Below are 21731 nucleotides of genomic sequence, written 5' to 3' on the forward strand. Positions count from 1 at the left end.
AGTTAAATATGGCGTTTCAAGTTTTGCAAAATTCAATGTTTGACATTGACGTAATTCTTTCGTCTGACACACCGTCCAATGATGGTGAACAAATGTGCCAAATGATTTTAAAATCTCACAATAAATGACATAGTAATGGCCCGGACAAGCTCATTTATGGCCAGTTTTTACCTTTGAACTCAAAGTGTAACCTTGACATTGGATATATTGGCGTAATTCTTTTGCGTGACACACCGTCCAGTGCCTTCCCCAGGAATTTGTTCTGGCGCCCCGGGGGTGGGTTCGGGAGGGGTGCCCCCTCCCGACGTTGATTTTTTTTTAATTTAATGTGTCAATTCACGTTCTGTGGTGCGTTATAACTCAAAGAAAAACAGCGTCAAAAGACGTCATTTGGTGCGCTATGACTCTTAAAAAAAATCCCCCAGTCATTTAAAAATATATTTTTTTATATTGTTTCATTGTTTTAAAACTTTTCCGCACAGATAGTAAAATCCCGACTCGAACGATTCCCCAATACATCCGTTTCAACCCGACTCTATTACTGTATACTTACTATTTTTCAAGTTTCTATTTATTACCCGATAATCCCGTTTATTCCGTTTTTATCAATCTCTTTCTGGTAAATATTTACGATAAAAGCTTTCAGTTATTTCTTTAACACAAACCTTGCCATTTTTTAAGTGACTATTTATAGATTTGATGAAATATTGCCTCTGAATATGCGTCAATCCTCTGACCAGTTGTGTGCTTGTTAAAACGCTCAATACACGCCATTTGTATACAATAGACGCGACGTTGTACATGCTGCATAATTTTCGCGCTCTTTTTAATTGAGAAAAAGATTCGACACAAAATAAATTTGCACTGCTAATTTGAAGCAAAAATATTTAACGTTGCGGTAACATTTACATTCGGAAGTGTGTTTCGGATTAAAAACGCATTAACATCGACTTACGGTAATGGGTTTCAGATTACAAATTTAATTATTCCCATTTGAGATTTCAACAAATATTAACCGTTGCGTTATAAATTCAACGATAATTTGTTTTACGAGTCGAATAAATGTTTTGACGGAATTATGCATGACATTCACGTTGTCCACGAGGATCACGGCCGGTTGCCATCATCAGTCTTCTAACTATCGATTATCGGACGAAACATTTACACGTGTGCGTAATTAATTCAACCAAAATTTGTTAAAGCGCATTACGTGTCGAATAAATGTCAGAAAAACGAGGTGAATCAGTTCTATAAATGGACATGATGAAATATACATGTACTGGAATTAAATAAATTGTTATCACATAATTGTAACCGCTATAATAATTAATTGTTTACCACTTGCAATTAATTTCTCGTATTAATTATGAGTCATAGGTAACACTTGTTTACAGTAAAAAGGTGTGATGATGATGCCCGAAACCGTCTTTACTGTTCTGTACTGTACTATTTACCGGTTTTATATTACACTACTTGCTAATCAAGCTGCGATAAACTCTTACTTCATGCCCGACGTCAATCGAAAATAATGGTCGATAGTTAACCCCGCCCTCACAAGCATTCGCGTAACCGATTGGACGATGAACTTCACAGTTTGACGACTGGAAAGTTACCAGATACATCCTTGTCAGGATTTAAATGACTATGTAATGTGGCTAGAATAATCGATACGCGCGTCACGCTATTCTCTTATCAGTGGATTATCCATTACCCCATGTGGTGTTTAAGGCGATAACTTGTGAAAGTAGGTACCGAGTGCTCTTTTAAAACAGGGAATATTGATACACTGATGGGGAAACCTTGATTTTTTTGGACAATCTCCATTTTCTTTTACTGAAGAATACACTGATCGGAAAATTTCACGCGCCCCGGGGACTCTGATTTCGAAATTCAAGCGCCCCGGCAAGGGGCGCTTAAATGGCCTGGGGAAGACCCTGCCGTCTAATGATGGTGAACAAATGTGCCAAATGATTTTAAAATCTCACAATGAACGACAAAGATATGGCCCGGACAAGCTTGTTCCGCCCGCCCGCCAGCCTACCAGCCCGCCAACATTTGCCAATCTAATAACCAGTTTTTTCCTTCTGAAAAACTGGTTAAAAAATTTAAAAAACAAGAGATGTGTTCATCAGGAACACAATGCCCCCTATTGCGCCGTTTTGAAATAATTAAAAAAAAATGACCTTAGACCTTGAAGGATGATCTTGACCTCCATCTTTCACCACTTCCACCACTCAAATTGTGCAGCTTCATGCGAATGCCGCTTTGAAATTATTATTTTTTTGACCTTTGACCTTGAAGGATGACCTTGACCTTGAACTTCCACCACTCAAAATGTGCAGCTTCATGAGAACGCAGCTTTGAATTTTTTTTTGTAGACCTTTGAGCTTGAAGGATGACCTTGACCTTGAACTTCCACCACTCAAAATGTAAAGCTTCATGAGATACACATGCATGCCAAATATCAAGTTGCTATCTTCAATATTGAAAAAGTTATGGCCAATGTTAAAGATTTCGGACGGACAGATGCCATATATTTGACATTTGACCTTGACCTTCACCTTTCACCACACAAAATGTTCAGCTCCATGAGATACACATGCATGACAAATATCAAGTTTCTATCTTCAATAGTGAAAAAGTTATGGCCAATGTTAAAGTTTTTGGACGGACGGACAGACGCCATATATTAGACATTTGACCTTGAAGGATGACCTTCACCTTCACCTTTCACAATGTGCAGCTCCATGAGATGCACATGCATGCCAAATATCAAGTTGCTTAATATTGAACAAGAGGGCAAAGATGGCCCAAGTTCGCTCACCTGAGAGGAGTCGGTTCATTCAATCTTTACCTAATGTCAAACAAGACCTAGATATTGACCAGACAAACATCCTGGTCAAGTTTCATCATTATTAAACCAAAACTCTGGTGTAAGGAGAGTTTTTGTTTTGTACATGTAAGATTTGAAATGGTGACCTATATTCTGAGTTGACCCCCTTACCCAACATCAAACTTTGCTTTCAAGGATTTTGTATAATATAATGAACATTTGGACAATCTAAGGGCAATAATTTTGACATTAATTATGTGATTTTGGTCATCATCAAACTTGAATGAGTTCTTTCAGCAACTTTGATAAAAAATACTTGAGAAATGTAAATGCTAGAGTGTTTACAAACCAAATGTGGACAGACGGACAGTGGACAAAGACCAATCCTAAAACCAAAACTGTGTTTCACTGATCTGAGCCTTTTTCAACTTGTCCAAGAAATCAATAAAACCAATGTATTGACTACGTTTCACGATGATTAGGCAAAATATGTGACTTCTATAGTGTTCGATCACAAGGTTTCTCTGTATAGTCACATAAGGAAAACTGCCCCACCCCCTGGCAGCCATGTTTATTGACCCATCGGGACCATTTGCAAACTCATCTGAGATATATATAAAACCAATCTTTTCACCAAGTTTCATGATGATTGGGCAAAAAATGTGACTTCTAGAGTGTTCACAAGCTTTTTTTTTACTATATAAATATAAGAAAACTGCCCCCCGGCAGCCATGTTATTCAACTGACCGGAACCATTTTCCAACTCAACTCTCGTATCAAGGAAACAAGTGTTCTGACCAAATTTCATGAAAATTGGGCAAAAAATGTGTACATGACCTTAATTCATGATTGTTTTTTTTAAAGCCTTTTTACTATATAAATATAAGGAAAACTAACCCGACCCACTGGCAACCATGTTTTTCAACGGACCGGAACCATTTTCAAACTTAACCCACGTATCTAGGAAATAAAAGTTCTGACAAAATTTCATGAAAATTGGGCCAAAATTGTGACTTCTAGAGTGTTCCCATGTTTTCACGATATACAAATAGAGAAAAATGCCCCGCCCACTGGCGGCCATGTTTTTTCGACGATCTGGACTATTTTCGAACTCGTCCAAGAAATCAATAAAACCAATGTTTTGACCAACTTTCATGATGATTGGGCATAAATTGTGACTTTCAGAGTGTTTACAAGGTTTCTCTATAGCCATATAAGGAAAACTGCCCCCCTACTGGTGGCCATGTTTTTCAATGAACCGGAACCACTTTTGAACTCAACCAACATATCATTAAGACAAACATTTTGACAAAGTTACATGAAGATTGGGCATGAAATGTGACTTCTACAGTGTTAACAAGTTTTTTCTTTATTTTTTGACCTAGTGACCTAGTTTTTGACCCAGCACGACCCACTTTCGAACTCAACCGAGATTTCATTTGGACGGAGCTTCTGACCAAGTTTCATGAAGATCGGACAATAAATGTGGCCTCTATAGTGTTTACAAACAAATGTTAACGGACCACTGACAATGTATGCATCGTCCAAATCACTTCATACTCATCACTGTTGTAATATACATGTCATGTTGGTGAATGAAATTTTTGGCTCTACCAGTTGACAAGTTTGATACTGAACATCTCTTATGACAATACAGTCAATCTCAACTATGTAAGGCCCCATTACCAACCCTGGGGTGTCCCGCCCAATATAGGCCACACCCACCAAAAATTGTCTTTTACTATAATTTGTTCATTTCTACATGGTACACCGATTCACTTCTAATTGATACTGAACTTCTCTTATGACAATACGGTCAATCTCAACTATGTATGGCCCCATTACCAACCCTGGCGCGCCCCGCCCATAATAGGCCACACCCACATAGGCCACGCCCACCCAAAATTGCCTTTTACTATAATTTCTTCATTTGTACACCAATTCACTCCAAATTGATACTGAACCTCTCTTATGACGATACAGTTAATCTCAACTATGCATGGCCCCATTACCAACCCTTGGGCGCCACGCCCACATAGGCCACGCCCACCCAAAATTGCCTTTTACTATTATATCTTTATTTCTACACCGATTCGCTTCAAATTGATACTGAACCTCTTTTATGACAATACAGTCAATCTCAACTATGCATGGCTCCATTACCAACCCTGGGGCGCCCTGCCCACATAGGCCACGCCCACCCAAAATTGCCTTTTACTATAATTTTTCATTTCTACACCGATTTACTTCAAATTGATGCTGAACATCTCTTGTGACAATGCGGTCAATCTCAACTATGTATGACCCCTTTACCAACCCTGGGGCGCCCCGCCCATAATAGGCCACGCCCACCCAAAATTGTCTTATACTATAACTTCTTCATTTCTACACCGATTCACTTCTAATTGATACTGAACTTCTCTTATGACAATTACGTCAATCTCAACTATGCATGGACCCATTACCAACCATGGGGCGCCCCTGGGTCAAACATGCGGCGTGAGGATACGCATCGGCCTCTGCCGCGCCATTTCTAGTTATATATATATTTAATAGTGAAATTGTTTTTTTTTCCAGAAAAGTTGATTTTTCGTAATAATATGATTATTTATCATTCAAAATGATGTTTTCACTAATTAATATCATAGCCACACGCTAACCACCTGTGGATTAACCAACATGGTTACCAAGAAAGAAGATTTTGATTGACAGCTGGCATCATGTCTTTGATGTTGGGTAAGTGTTTTTTGTGTTTGACGCCTTACACAAGCGTGAATGTGATGTATAGTGTAGGCGTTATGACACAGGGCAGACAGTGAAGTAATGTTCCAAAATAAATACAGACAAACTTTGCCACACTGCTTACACTAAGTTTCATTCCAAAGGTCAGCCTCATTTTTGAATGAGAGTCCACCACAAATAACAAGGTGCTCTCTTATGACAATTGCTTTGTTATTTTGAATGTGATTTGGTATTGAAACTTCACCTGTTACAAATAAATGCATACTATACCCCAATGTCACACTTTTGCTTCTTTTTAATACAGTCAACTCGCCAATAGGGGGTCACACCAATAGGGGGTCACTATCGTGTATTTCATGAAAAGGTACAGTACAGGCACCGTGTTACTTAAACAAAAACGCCTGTCAGCGGTGTTCACTTTTCCCGATAGGTGAAATTTCGCAGGGGGCAGACACGCTTCTGACAGCGGTGTTCAGCGAACACCCGAAATCGTCGCAATTACACGCTGTCGTTAACGGGAACACCCGTGATCACCGCGATGCTGCACAGCCACCGTAAACACCTGACTGCAAGAGTCATTTACGCGTTTTAAATATAATGTACAAAAGAAAATCATACATGTATACTACATGTAGATATTACATGTATGTGCACATGTATGCGTACTTAAATTCGGACAGTACGTTACAAATGTCGAAAAACGTAAATAAAGCGTTTAGATGATCAATACTATTGACTCTTATAGTGTTAATCAATGCAATTACCCTTTTTAACAACAAATACCGAGTTTCAAAGAAATCAAGAGAGTATTAAATCATTTATTTACTTGTGTCCGACTTTAAGTACTGTCCGAATTTACTTATTGCAGCAGTATTTTACGACACTAAGTTGTGTGCAGTCAGTATACAATACAATAATTGTTTCAATAATGAAGGAACTGATACAGTGTAACGGTAATGATACAGCCTGATTAAATAATATTTTATTAAGAGGAAATGTCAATGCCAAATAATTTGCGAGATACCCCGGTACTTAAGTTGAAATTTACAACGAAACATTTCATGAAAATTAAATGATCTCAATGTTGTACCGGCTACGAAATTTTTATTTACAAATAAATACACTCACGCCAATTTTCTCGCGCTTTTTAAAGATAAAGAAATTCTTTTATTTAATGTAGACTTTGTGACCTAAAATAGCTGCACACGACGCGGGCAAACCGTGTCAGGTGGTTTACGCATGATGCAATACAACGGTCCTGATTGGTAGCTTATTTCATCATATCTTTTAATATAGTCATATGCCGTAATTCATTTGACACTTTCAAACGTTTGTGTTTATGACTGTTATCGTCTATATAACCCACCCATAATTTTATTTTAAAAATGGAAATCAGGCATATATGGGATTATCGAGTAATGGATAAAGATGAGAAAAGTTGCATGAATGCGATTGAGACAGTTGTATCGGGGAATCCAGAGACTCAGGATAATACGATTACTACAATCAGTTATGAGTTCTCCATGGCTTCAAACTGTTAATTGAATAATCAAACACTCAATTAACACTCCTCCAGGTGCGGTATCAAACAGCTATAGGTGCGAACGCGGTTAAAAAGACAGAAAACACTGGGTGTGAAATACATTATTCATCATCACTTTTAAATGAAAGGGATCAATACAGTACGTTTTTGTTCAATTATTTTATTTTAAGCAAACACTGTGAAAACCGCGGTAGATATTATGAGTCCGCGGTGATTTGCGGGGTTCATATTGGTAGATGAACAGAGTGAGATGAACACTGCGGCGAGTGGCGTTTGTTTAAGTACTAGGTGCCTGTACTGTATAATCAAATCAAAAACAATTGTTGCATAGTGTGTCCCTTGGAAAAATGTACAATTTTACAAATTTGTGAACTGTTGATCTGACAGGGGAGATAATGCTGTAAACAGTGATCCTTTATTGGCTACAGTGAGTGCTTTTATGTACATCATTTTATTATAATTTATAGGAAATGTTTATTTATTTTCAATGAAACCTTTTTAAATCTGAAATATGGTTAAATGACTGCGTTATAAACTGTTTATTTTATAGTTTTTGTGATCATATAATATTTTTTCATTGTCATACTTTCATTGGTCATTTTTGCAAAAATCAGAATTGTACTGCGGTTAAATAATTATACAGAAAAAATGATATAATAGAATTTATTTTTACATCTTGTCATAAATACATAAAAGCCAAAAGGACAAAATTCTAATGGAAATATTTAACGTGTTTTGTCATGTGATTCTCTATTGGCAATTTGATATTACTTTGCTTGATACGGGCAAAAGCCCGGGAAGCGGGCGTTGACCGTTCATACATATGGAAATTTAGACATAAAATTACATAAGAATACCACATATGGATGCGTCTCAAAAAAATTTGCCACGCGACATATATTTTCGCAATACTATTTATGACCTTGAACAAATAAAAAACACTTTGAATTATATCAGTGACATCATAATTGTGTAGCGAATCGCACTAAATATTCTCGCATTATTTGTTTTTCTTCCCAACCGTTCCAGAATTAAGTCATTACTCAATTATCTCCCCTGAATACTCATCTTCAGTGGGTATAAGCCGAACACTGGTTCACTACATATAGTGGCAGTCCTTACCAAACACAATTTACATGAACATAACCGGTCTTAAATATATTGCCGAATCTCAGATTTCTGTTGAATTTATTTGCTTTGATCTTTTTGACATCTTATTGTTATTATTATCTTGACAAATCACAAACGCTTGTTAAAAAATTATTTGCTTTAAACATTATAGTTGACATCTCTATTCTTCCAGTATTATTGCGGTATTTCAATAACGACACCCTACTGTTTATTTGTCAGAATTCGTGACGCATTTTCCATTCACTCTCAGAAAGAAGTTGTACGTGTGATCATGCATGGGCAATACTCTGGTAAGTTGTCGTTGTTATCCATTAGAAACACATTTATTCACAAAATTTAAAGATATTCCGATCTAACTTGTTAGTCTTTTAGCTTTAATTTTTAACGTATTTACACCTTGTCTGCTCGTACTTTACCGATATCCCGAAAGGTTGCATATCACTATAATAAGTTAAGGTCTAAAACCACAAAATCCGATACCTTTGGATTTTCGTACCACAATTTTACGTAAAAAATCTTCCAGATTCGAAATCAACAAAAAACAAGACATTTATAAATTGTCTGCATTATTGATCAGATTTTAAGATATTTGTTGGTTTTCCGTCTTTAGAAGCTGTTCTGCCAAGGAAAGAGCTGGGCATCACACAAGCCAATTCTATCCAGCAAAACTGACAGTTTTAGTTTACAGAAATCAACAAAGGAGGGATTCCTGAACTATCAAAGTTTCCAAGCTATACACACAGTTATTATCTGTGGTGATCTTTATTGGTTCTGTTGGTTTACTTGGATGGAACATGTGTGAACTTTTATAGAACTATGAAAAGTCTATATCTGTCTATCTATAAACAACAAGGGCTGTTTGTAAAACATGCATGCCCCCCATATGGGCTCTAAGTTGTAGTGACAGCCATTTTGTAAATATGTTTTTTGTCACTGTGACCTTGACCTTTGACCTAGTGACCTGAAAATCAATAGGGGTCATCTGCGAGTCATGATCAATGTACCTATGAAGTTTCATGATCCTAGCCATAAGCTTTCCTGAGTTATCATCAGGAAACCATTTTACTATTTCGGGTCACTGTGACCTTGACCTTTGACCTAGTGACCTGAAAATCAATAGGGGTCATCTGCCAGTCATGATCAATGTACCTATGAAGTTTCATGATCCTAGCCATAAGCTTTCCTGAGTTATCATCAGGAAACCATTTTACTATTTCGGGTCACTGTGACCTTGACCTTTGACCTAGCGACCTGAAAATCAATAGGGGTCATCTGCCAGTCATGATCAATGTACCTATCAAGTTTCATGATCCTAGGCATAAGCGTTCTTGAGTTATCCGGAAACCATTTTACTATTTCGGGTCACTGTGACCTTGACCTTTGACCTAGTGACCTGAAAATCAATAGGGGCCATCTGCTAGTCATTATCAATCTACCTATTAAGTTTCATGATCCTAGGCATAAGGGTTCTTGAATTATCATCCGGAAACCATTTTACTATTTCGGGTCACCGTGACCTTGACCTTTGACCTAGTGACCTGAAAATCAATAGGGGTCATCTGCTAGTCATGATCAATCTACCTATGAAGTTTCATGATCCTAGACATAAGCGTTCTTGAATTATCATCCGGAAACCATTTACTATTTCGGGTCCCAGTGACCTTGACCTTTGACCTAGTGACCTCAAAATCAATAGGGGTCATCTGTGAGTCATGATCAATGTACCTATGAAGTTTCATGATCCTAGGCCTAAGCGTTCTTGAGTTATCGTCTGACAACCACCTGGTGGACGGACCGACCGACAGACCGACATGAGCAAAGCAATATACCCCCTCTTTTTCGAAGGGGGCATAAAAATCAGCTATGGTATAATAAGATCAGATGTGCAATCAATGTCAAAGGGTTGTTAAATTAACAATTTGAAAGCAATTATGCTGAAAAAATATGAAAGTTTCCATGCAAATTTAGGCTGTATATCAACAAGTGTCTGCCAATAAATGTCAAACTAGTAATACAAAACTTACCACAATAAGTAAAAACACTAAGTACCTGTTGTAATCATTTTTAGTAAGATAGTGTAATTCTAAACAGTAGCAAATAGCTTGTTTAGTAAATGCATAATGCAATTAATATGATTTCCTTTATATTGTGTAATTAATAAATTGGTTGTTACTTGTTTATCCATGATAAGTGTTTTGTGGCTAGTACAAAACCAGCATTGTTAATTTTGTAAAAGCTAATAAAATAACACCACTTTGTAATTTCATATACGTAAATATTCGTGTACTGTAGGTTAATGACTAGTGTTTTAGCATTACTTATTTTGTAACTATTATTTTATGTGCAAATATGTGAAGTGTTTTGTATCTCCACACAATACCACATACATTTTTATATATGTACTGTGTTATGTGTTATTTGAATGTTTAAATAAAAAAAAATATGGATGATATAACATGATGCATTCTAATATTTGCATTCATATTGTAACTATAGAGTTAAGTGTATGCAGTTTAGACTGTGAGTTAAGAATTGCTACAAAATGGCTAGTTTTTTAGTAACGACAAAATTTAAACTATTCAACAATAGTTTGCGAAAGAAAATTAGAAACCTGCCAGATACCTGTTTTTATTAAATATTTTAATTGCCAAACAAGTTTGTTGTTATGCCGTTACACATTACAAGAGCACCGCCTTGCGGGTGCAGACCGCTCATCTATTTTCTTTTTAAAGGTGAAGGGACTCTCATTTTCAATCACAAAGGAGGGAGGGGTGGAGTGAAGAGGGGTGCATAGTGTGGGGTTGTGGACATTTATTACATTATCTTCCAAAAAAGCGAAAAAAAAAAAGGAAAAAAAATGGATGGGGGGGTGGGGATGGGTGGGGGGATGGGGGGGGGGATTTTTTGGGTGTGATGGTTGGACGGTATTTCAAACATAACCGTATAAAAAAAAATTGGGGGGGGGGTATAGTGTGAGGGTGTGGTGGTCATTTGTGAGATGATCTTAAAAAAAAAAAAAAAAATTAGGGGGAGGAGGGGGGGGAGGGCACGGGGGATGGTTTGGGTGGAGTCTATTGTGGTATGTCAGGTAAGAGTAGTTTTGTCAAAGTATCAATCAAATCTAATCATAAATAAAGAAGTTATGGCAATTTTAGCAAAATTTAATAATTTGACCTTGAGAGTCAAGGTCATTCAAAGGTCAAGGTAAAATTCAACTTGCCAGGTACAGTAACCTCATGATAGCATTAAAGTATTTAAGGTTTGAAAGCAATAGCCTTGATACTTAAGAAGTAAAGTGGATCGAAACACACAATTTAACCATATATATTCAAAGTTACTAAGTAAAAAAAGGGCCATAATTCCGTAACAATGACAACCAGAGTTATGCAACTTGTCCTTTTACTGTACCCTTATGATAGTTTGTGAGTGTTCCAAGTTTGAAATCAATATCTATGATACTTTAGGGGTAAAGTGGACCAAAACACAAATCTAAACCAAATTTTCAATTTTCTAAGTATAAAGGGCCCATAATTCCGTCCAAATGCCAGTCAGAGTTACATAACTTTGCCTGCACGGTCCCCTTATGATAGTTAATAAGTGTTGCAAGTATGAAAGCAATAGCTTTGATACTGTAGGAATAAAGTGGACCTAAACACAAAACTTAACCAAATTTTCAATTTTCTAAGTATAAAAAGGGCACATAATTCTGTCAAAATGCCAGTCAGAGTTACATTACTTTGCCTGCACAGTCCCCTTATGATAGTTAGTAAGTGTTGCAAGTATGAAAGCAATAGCTTTGATACTTAAGGAATAAAATGGACCTAAACACAAAACTTAACCAAAATTGTCAATTTTCTAAGAGTAAAAAGGGCACATAATTCTGTCAAAATGCACGCCAGAGTTATCTAACTTTGCCTGCCCAGTCCCCTCATGATAGTAAGTAAGTGTACCAAGTTTGAATGCAATAGCATTTATACTTTCTGAGAAAAAAGGACCTAAACGCAAAACTTAACCGGACACCGACGCCAAGGTGATGACAATAGCTCATTTTTTTTTTTTTTAAAATAGATGAGCAGGGGACAAAAATTCCACTCGTCCGCTCGTATTGACGAGTGAAATCTTGAAAGGACGAGTGAATTTTCCTAAAGCTCTCGTCCTACAGGACGAGTGAAAAAAAGCTGATGTTAAAAATTAATTTTCTGACCAGTAAGACTATTTTTCATTTAATAAAATCATTTTCTAAAAGCTTATCTATTCAGAAAGTAGAATGCGAATGAACCGGAAATTGTAATTGTAAATTTTATACAGCAGGTGCGTGTTGTTATGCGAGACTTGTGTCCCGAGTAAATATTGGCTTTTTGGTGTAAGCTTTGCCCGTACATGTTGACAGGGAACCATGCGACTGCAGTCTGCAGTCACTGTTAGTATTGACTTCTAAAGAATTATTTAAGCGCGAAGTACGGTTTAAAACCAGATTTAAACCAGTCTGAATTTCGTTTGAAAAATGTCTGCCATACGAGCGTTCTTAAAAGGGGGCGGGGGCGATGTTCAAACGTCCGAAACGGAAAGCACGCGAGCATTAGAATTTTTTTTATTTTGTGTTCCTCATAAATAAAGTAACTTATTTCACTGCTTAGCAGTGATATACTTTAGGAAATTTTATAAGTCATATCAGCCCTTTGCAATCTTTATTTCACACATATTTGATGGACGAGTGCGTGTGTTTGCAGGACGAGTGAAAATTTTAATGCACTCGTCCTGCAGGACGAGTGCAGTTTATGAATATTTTTGTCCCCTGATGAGCTTATTATACATTGATAATAAATAAGAAGACAATTAGCGGTGTTAACGTTTCCTAACAGTAGAAATCATTGTTCTGATGAAGTCAGTGGTATACAGACGAAAGCTCCTGGTATGGCTTTCAATACGTAGAGTGTGTTATTTGACAGTCTAAAACTTATTGGATTAAACAAAAACCTGTCAAATTTGTCAATCAAAATTGATTTGACACATCACATGATTTTGATGATGTTAAATCAGTGTACTGTATGCTAAATGCAACTGCTTTAGCAAGCTGTCAAGTTGATTGAGACATTTGATGAAACAAACTGTTTCCGGGGTAGGACCAGTACTTACATGTAGTGTCTGTGCATGTATGATGTACCATGACGTCGAAAGTCTACAAGACCTACTAGGTAGAACGAGAAATGTACTTCGACGTACAATTTTCACCAACCCTTGAGTGTTAGCCAATCAAAAGACACCTTACATCTGTTGCTTTTAGAGATATTTGACATTGAACAGTATTATTATTATTATTAACAGTACACTCCACGCGTGTTCCCCAAAAACGCGCTCCCTCCGCGGGTTTTTTTCTGCTAGCGAGTGTTCACGCGGCGTTGGAAGAGCGAGGTAACCTTGATAAAACGCTCGGCGTTACGCCGCGTTCGCTAATTCCCGCGGCGTGTATTATTTTAGGCTAGTCGGTAAATGCAGACACTTTCCGTTCTGATCAGTGATCGCCGCGTAAGCAGTGTGCTACTGGGCATGCCAAAAAATAAAAACATTGTTATAATAAATTGTTTAAATACTGTAGGACATGTATAAAAAAGATAATTGTATAGAAAATTAATACGTATAAAAATTATGTTTTTTAATTCACAGGTACGTCTACAATATGAATTAGTCTAATATAATACATTTGACAAATTAATATTTAAATCATATGACACAAGAATAAATGTTCCGTAAAATTTCCAAATGAGAATAATAATTAGTAATCCGAAACACACTACGATTTTTAATTGTTAACATGACGTTTACAAATGCTTCCAATATACAGTCATCATGTATATTTCCCGACAAAAGCGCGCGAAAATTATGCTGCAATTTACAAGGTCAAGGTACAATGTATACTCCTGCAAAGCGTGTATGTATTGATTTTTTTTATACAAACTTTGTAGCGCAGAGAACATTGAATTTTGTTGATTTCGGTTAAAAGTTTCTTTGGTATTTATTAACGAAATTATATCGCAAATAAGTTGATATTTCCTATAAAATAATTTCAAATCGAACACGCCGAATCTTTATCGTTACGGTATTTTAGTAGAGTAATTATTTTAACACTAATTGTACTGTAAACTGATTAAAGAAGACATCTGGGCGGAACTGGATTTTAAGTGTTTGACGTTATGAAAACACGCAAAGCTTGTCTACTGACCTATTGATTGTGTAGACTGCTGTCTGCGGTGTTTTGACAAAAGGGATTAACATGTGTGAATGTCACTCTGCCGATTTGGTCCATAATTACTGGTAAACATTGTTTAGAATGTCGACGCAACAAGAATACAACTGTGAATATTAAATGCAATTATCAACTCAATAGTTACCACCTTTTAGCAATCAATGGAATAACCTACAAACAAAGAGAAAATCAATGCATTAGCGAGCAGAGAATTGACTTTGTTCCGACAATTAAAACCATTCCTTATGCATTCGTTGAACGTGTTTACTTGAGTAGGTTATGCCTTAAGACAGGAAGCGGCTTTTCTTTGATTACGTCAAACTGTCAATTCACACAGATTTGCGAGATTTTTAGGGTCCTTGGTCATTTATACATGTTCAGTATAAAATCACCTGCTAACATGTAAACTTTGGATTAAATTATCAAAATAAAAACAATGTTGCAAACGTTTTTGTGTCGTAAATCAACAAGTTTTCTATACAACAACAACTACTTCTACAACCACGTCGGGATCGATCTATCTTGGTTGTTTTTTTTTATTGTAAATATTATACTACATGTACATGTATGTACTTGCAATAAATGTAATTTTACTTGAAAATCATGAAGTCAAACAAAATTAAATTGATCGTTATCTCGTAAAACGTGGAGTTTCCCCCGCGTTGCCAACGCCGAGGGCCGCCGCATCGGCTTATCAGTTTTGCCGATCGTTAACCGCAGCGTCCAAAATCATGCAAACGCCCCGTATAGCGGGATTTTCTTAATCTCCCTCCCGGTCGAAACCCACGGAGTATGGAGGGAAATTGGGGAAAACGCGTGGAGTGTACTGTATACCAAATTATGCGACTATCGACCACTTACTCATAGATATTGTGCGTATTTATTGACCTGGCGTGGCGGAAGTAACCTCTGACTTATGCAAGTTATGGTTATTACAAAATACGACCAACGGGGAGGTTATTATACATTATTTATCCTGTTAATGTTTGGTAACTGTTTGGTTACCGTTGAGAATTTCCTTCACAGTACTGCGCTGGACGGTCGTGATACTCCGCCCTGCATGAATAAATACTCACAATATGCTGAATAATTTTAATTTTAAAAAGTTAACAATTGCAGGGTTCGACATTAACTGTTTTTACAGCAAGACCGTCGGACCAGCTCCTCTTAAAATGTACTAGCCCGAACCTGATGTCTACTAGACCATAAATGACATAGCAAATGAACACAATTGTGTCATGTAACTGTTTAATCAGGATTTATCAGTAAATAATCAGTGAACACCAGATTTTTTATGCATAGAGTAAAACAATAAAATAACCCTTTTTTTGCTTTTCTTCGTCAAATTCAAGCCATGGGAACTGACTCGATTTTCCATCTAGGATAAAATTGACGTTTTCGTGTTTCTTCACATTTACGTTTCGTGTAAGTTAAGCGTCGGATTCTTTTTTATTAACTGATTTGGCGGACAAAAATCCCAACTTGAACAAAGCCATTCTTTAAATTACATTATCTTGTCTGCTACGCAAAAATGTTTACATTGACGATACCGATTTTCGATAGAAGTCGTAAAATCATGCTCTACAGTTTAGACACTGCAGAAAATCATTAATATTCATGACAACTTGACCAATTGAAACAAGCAATTTCTGCAGGAAGCTCCCCCTTGCGTCTTAAAATAGCGATGAATCATGTGAATGCTCCGCGTTTATTTAAATATACTAGTTTTGTTTTAATGTAAATATTATAAAACGGATACAAGAGTAATTTTACACATTAAAAGTAAAGGTTTTCACAGCAGTTATTTATAGTTATATGAATCAGTATAGATTTTTTTTTTAATTTATGTACGACCAGTCGGACAAGCTAGCCCTCAGTTTTACTATCCCGTCCACCGATCTTACTAGACAATGTCTGTCGGACGTGCCTTTGGGTTGAACCCTGAATTGAATCTTCTTCAAATTAGTATATAATTTATTTCAATGCATTAAATATTACAAACTTCTATGTGTTTTTTTTTGCCATTCTGATATTTTTATTCATTTTGTCCTTAATTAAAAAAGAGATTTTAAACATTTATTATAAATAAATCTGAAGGAAAAGTGGCTCAATAGATAAGTGTTTTGATTGGCTGTTCAGAAAATGTGTACATCTAAGTACAAACATGTATGTCGAAGTACAAATTGTACTTTGAGGTACAAACATATACTTTGAAGTGTATTTTATATTTGTATGTCGACGTACCATTGTTGTACTTTGACGAACATTTCTCTTTTTACCTAGTAGGTCTTCTTGACTTTCAACCCAAATGGTACGCCATAGTATGTCTTTAGGGTTATCTAAAGAATGTTCCCACTTAAGGGATCAATACAGAGACCTTCCAGTGACTAAGCCAGTTAGCAGACACCCCATCCATTATACCACAGCCACCGAACCAGCTTTAAATTCCCGTGGCTAGAAAAAAAATTATAAGATGCTAGATCTTAAAGCTAGGAACATGTAACTCGTTTTAAGATTGATTTTTTAAGATGCATTACTGAATTATTGCAACAATTATATTATTTTGAACACAATCATGTCCATATATTTATAAAAAATACATGGTTATCAAAAAAACTTAAAAAGCTGCCCGTAAATTAGGTAGCACCTTAGTTGCAATAATTCAACTCTCAGCTTAGGCTCTCTCTTGTCCATGGGTGCATAATGTTATCATCAATTCAAAGGTTAATGAACACTGAAACTGCAAGAGCTTATTAAAATTTACCTATCTAAACCACAAACTCATCCAAATGGTACCATTAAAGCAAGAAATAATTGATTTGTAATGACTAAGGTTTTGTTTTGTACGCTGTATCCGCCATATTGGAAAATTGACCCAATATAGGTCAGGTCGCATTACACCAATATTTTGTACATCGCGTTATGTGTTGGAGCCAAAAAATCGATAACGATGTGGTATTCGATTCAGAATACACTGTTTCAAATTTAAACATAACAATGTCAGCGAGAAAAGTGTATTGAAACATCGTCGTGTTTTAATTGTATGCATGCAAAGGATAACATCCGTAAGTTTCCATTCAGGTAAATTTAACATGGTTATGAAGTTTATTAATTATTTTCCTCAATTTGTCTTGGACGACGTCTGTAACTCTGTTAAGTGACGCGCACTGATTCCGTGCGCTAAAATGCATCCATGTGTATGAGGGAGTGCATATGGACTCCCAGAGCCGCCATAGCAAAAATTATCCAAGGTTCTGGGAGTCCGTTTATATGGACTAGGTAGCACTTATAATCCTATTATTGTTTATTTAACACTTAAATAAAATAAGTTTCTTCTCCTCTCTGAAACAAACTGGAAAAGGCAGCCTATTTTCTCAGTTATTTTTATTATAAGTCCCTATTTCGCGACAGGGCTGAAGTATTTGAAGTGGTGCCATCAAGTCTGCGAGAAAATACTAAAGCGATTTTTATGTACTAATGTATTGTCGTTAAAAATCTTATTCACATCTGATATTTAAAATTCGAAAAAAAGTTAAAAGGTGACACAATGAAATTCTTACCATTTAAGTAGGAAAAACAAGAAATAGTCAGCACAAAACTAAACAAACTCTCTTTGTCGGCCATGACAGTTTTTAAATCACGAATAGTCGATATCGTTATCATCTAGAGTTGTGAGATTCACCACGTTACTGTTTAACCTATAGGTCTTGTATTTGTATTTCAAATGTCATTTACTTATAAATTATAAATAATCATAAGCTATTATTATAAATGTATTATAAATATCATTAATATCAAGCCTAACACAATTTCATGGAGAAACGTTAATTGGTTTATTAATTATTATCATTAATTATAAGAGAAATTAAACAAGAAATATCTTTTAAAAAGATTTACGGCGTTGATTGTGGTCGATGTTTATGAACGATCAAAAGTTATCTTTATGAGATAAAAAGTAGCGGATGCCTTTTTCTGCGCAGTTCTTAGCTACATCATAAGCAAATCAATTACGGGGTGTTGCGCCAGATTTCGTGGCTTATTTTGCTTTATGTGATATTATTACTCAGATATCTATATTTACAGAATAGAAAAACACAAGAAACATGAAAATAAACGATTGCATATAGGTCAGCCGGCAATACTCGAATCTTATTTAATTGCATAATTATAGTATAGTGAATTATTGTGCTCATGCGTAATAAACTAGTCTAAATGGATAAATATTTCTAATTATTTTTATCAAAATTGGTCCTTATCATGCAAATGTTAAAACCATATTAAAAATCGATGATTGACATACCACAATAATATCGCCGAATATCTTTATTTAGTATCTTTCTGATCAAAACAGACTTCAAGTGCACAAAGTTTACGAGACGGCGTTTATATAAAGATTTCTGCAACTGACCGCAAACTGACCTTGATACCTTGCGGATTGGAATGCAATGCATTGCATTACAGTCAGTACGTTATTGTCAGTAAGACCGGTGTACCACAATGATCGCAACCCCTTCTGCGAACTCCGGTGATGAACTGTATATAAACTCTGACTTTCACAAATGGCCGGGAGTTGACCCGAAACCTCGCGGGTTGAAATGCAATGCAAGTAAGTACTAAATATGACAACATAGCTACTAGTATAAACGCTTTTGCGCTGGTAATTCTCTGAAAATAAAAGGTGAACGCACAAACTGTATTTATGTCGAAAATTGATTGTAAAACTGTTCTATCTATTGAGCCTTTTCATTAGAGATAAAATTGTTTCATGCAGTAAAACAGTGTTACAAAGACGCGGATATGTTTCCAATGTTATGGTGTTATACTCAAATCAGCCAATGGAATAAATGAAGTGTATTCATTCGTACCTAGCCGCGGGAAATTTTATTTGAGTATTATAGGACACTTACAAAGGTCAAGTCAGGGTGAAAAGCTGGCTTATTCAGCTAACGCCGAAAAAAGGGATTTTTTTTACGAACATAACATCTACAAAAACATCTATACATAGACGAAAAACGTCATCATGTTAAATGCAACGTTTCGACAAGTTGCAAGAAATTTTAATTCATCTTAGGAATAAGCACACCATTTCATGATGGGTTGTAAATGACAAATGACGTAGATATGTAAGTACATATAAATGTTTGTCAAAAGTGTTACCAGACAACTTGCCCCAAAGCCAACCTCTTCTTCTTCTTCTTCCGGATTAAGTGCTGGGCTCCTATGGAGCATCGTCGCACAATTGTGAATATTTACATAAGTGAAGGGAACATCGGTGCAGTTAAAATCAGGTTAAAAACAACTTGCTCCAGAGTTACTCATGCATGCAGCGCACCCATGCTTGTCTGGAAGACCTCGGGACGGGGCTGACATACCTTCTTCAGGTAGGCTGTTCCAAAGTCGGATTCACGAGTGGAAAAAGGAGAACTTGTTGGACTCGCCCAAGACTACTCGCCCCAAAATCTGTTCAACTCGCCCCCAATTTTTTTGACAAACTCGCCCCAATCGAAAGACAACTCGCCCAAAATGGAAGACAACGAAATATTTTGTCATATATAAACGAATAATACATAAGGAAATTTGCATTTGTCATTATGTTGTTTGCATTTACTAACTCGTTCTGTATTAACGACATTTCATTTAGTGCATATATTATTTCGTTGTGTGCATTTGTCCTCATGTTGTGTGCATTTGTCAGTCATTATGTTGTGTGCATTTGTCATTATGTTGTGTGCATTTGTCATTATATTGTGTGCATGTGTCATTATGTTGTGTGCATTTGTCATTATGTTGTGTGTATTTGTCATTATGTTGTGTGCATTTGTTAATATGTTGTGTGCAATTGTCATTATGTTGTGTGCATTTGTAATTATGTTGTGTGCATTTGTCATTATGTTGTGTGCATTTGCCATTATGTTGTGTGCATTTGTCATTATGTTGTGTGCATTTGTCATTGTGTTGTGTGCATTTGTCATTATGTTGTGTGCATTTGTCATTATGTTGTGTGCATTTGTCATTATGTTATGTGCATTTAGTAACTTGTTCTGTACTAACGACAGTTCGTTCTGTGAATTTGTCATTGTGTTATGTGCATTTACTAATTCGTTCTGTACAAACGACATAATGTTTTGTGCATACATCATTTCATTATGTGCCAACGTCGTTTTCAGGTTCGGATACATTACACTGCGCAATAAAAGAGATAACACCGGTGAGAAAAAAATGCGGAAAATGTAACCACGTTGGAAGGCGCTCTCGCAGCTGTTGGTCTTAGAGCCATTTTGACGAGATTTATAAGCGAAAAGATTGATTTCAAGATAATGAAAGAAATGTCTGATCGTGAATTTAGTAGAATCGGAGTGTAGACCATTGGGGATCGCTTATGGTTGCGAAAAATAGCGCCTGATGGTAGTGATATGGTTCCTACAAGCCACAGAAGCACGCCAGGACCATCAGCAACAAGTTGTTGTAATCAAGATAAATTTTACGAAACAAATTTAAAATCGGTGTGAAGAAGTTGTTGTTTTTTTCAATAATTATAATATCTTAAGATCAAATTTAAATTGTCTTCGTATAATTTATGATGATTACAATTACATGTTGCTGATGGTTCCGGCGTGCACTGTGGCTTGTATGAACTGTATCACTACCATCAGTTGCTATTTGTCGCAACCTTAATGGGGCCGTCCAACAGATTTTGGCATGTATTGAAGCATGATATTAAATGCTGTACATGTATATTGATAAATATAAACACTTGACTCAAAATTCTCCAGTTAAAAAAACAAGCATACAATTTTATAAAAGAAAAAAGTAACCTTAAACAGGGCTCGAACAACTGACCCCTGGAGTCCTGGAGTAAAAAGTATCCCACCTAGACCTCTCGACCATCCATGCTCATACTTAGAGCGGATGTATTTTCACCTATGCATGTGTATAAGCAATCCTCGTTGTTTCCCAAAATATAACTACAACAACAGAACTTTCCAAATTATTCAATCGTTTCGCGACGCATGTCGCTTTATAGTTTTCAGGTTTTCAAATCGTCAAAAGATGCATATAATGGATATTTAAGAGACTGGTAAATGGCCAGCATTACTATTTCCTAAAAAATATCATAACAAAAACGAAAATTTGCGAATCTGAAACATCTTTTTTTAATTTTATCAATTTACCAATCTGTTGGACGGCCCCTTTAAGCGATCCACGATCGTCTCCACTCCGATTCTACTAAATTCACG

At 36.2% G+C, this 21731-nt stretch overlaps 1 protein-coding gene across 1 annotated transcript in view; it reads right to left on the minus strand.

Moving 5' to 3' along the window:
* LOC127847116 (activin receptor type-1-like) overlaps positions 1-18176 on the minus strand; it is a 99289-nt gene extending 81113 nt beyond the window's left edge. Inside the window, exon 1 of the mRNA XM_052378750.1 lies at positions 18054-18176. Coding sequence (XP_052234710.1) covers positions 18054-18156 — 103 coding nt within the window. The 5' untranslated portion in view covers positions 18157-18176. The remainder of the gene's footprint in view (positions 1-18053) is intronic.
* Between the last annotated feature and the right edge of the window lie 3555 nt (positions 18177-21731).

This window comes from Dreissena polymorpha, chromosome 10 (genome assembly GCF_020536995.1).
Source record: "Dreissena polymorpha isolate Duluth1 chromosome 10, UMN_Dpol_1.0, whole genome shotgun sequence".
Lineage (NCBI taxonomy): Eukaryota > Metazoa > Mollusca > Bivalvia > Myida > Dreissenidae > Dreissena > Dreissena polymorpha.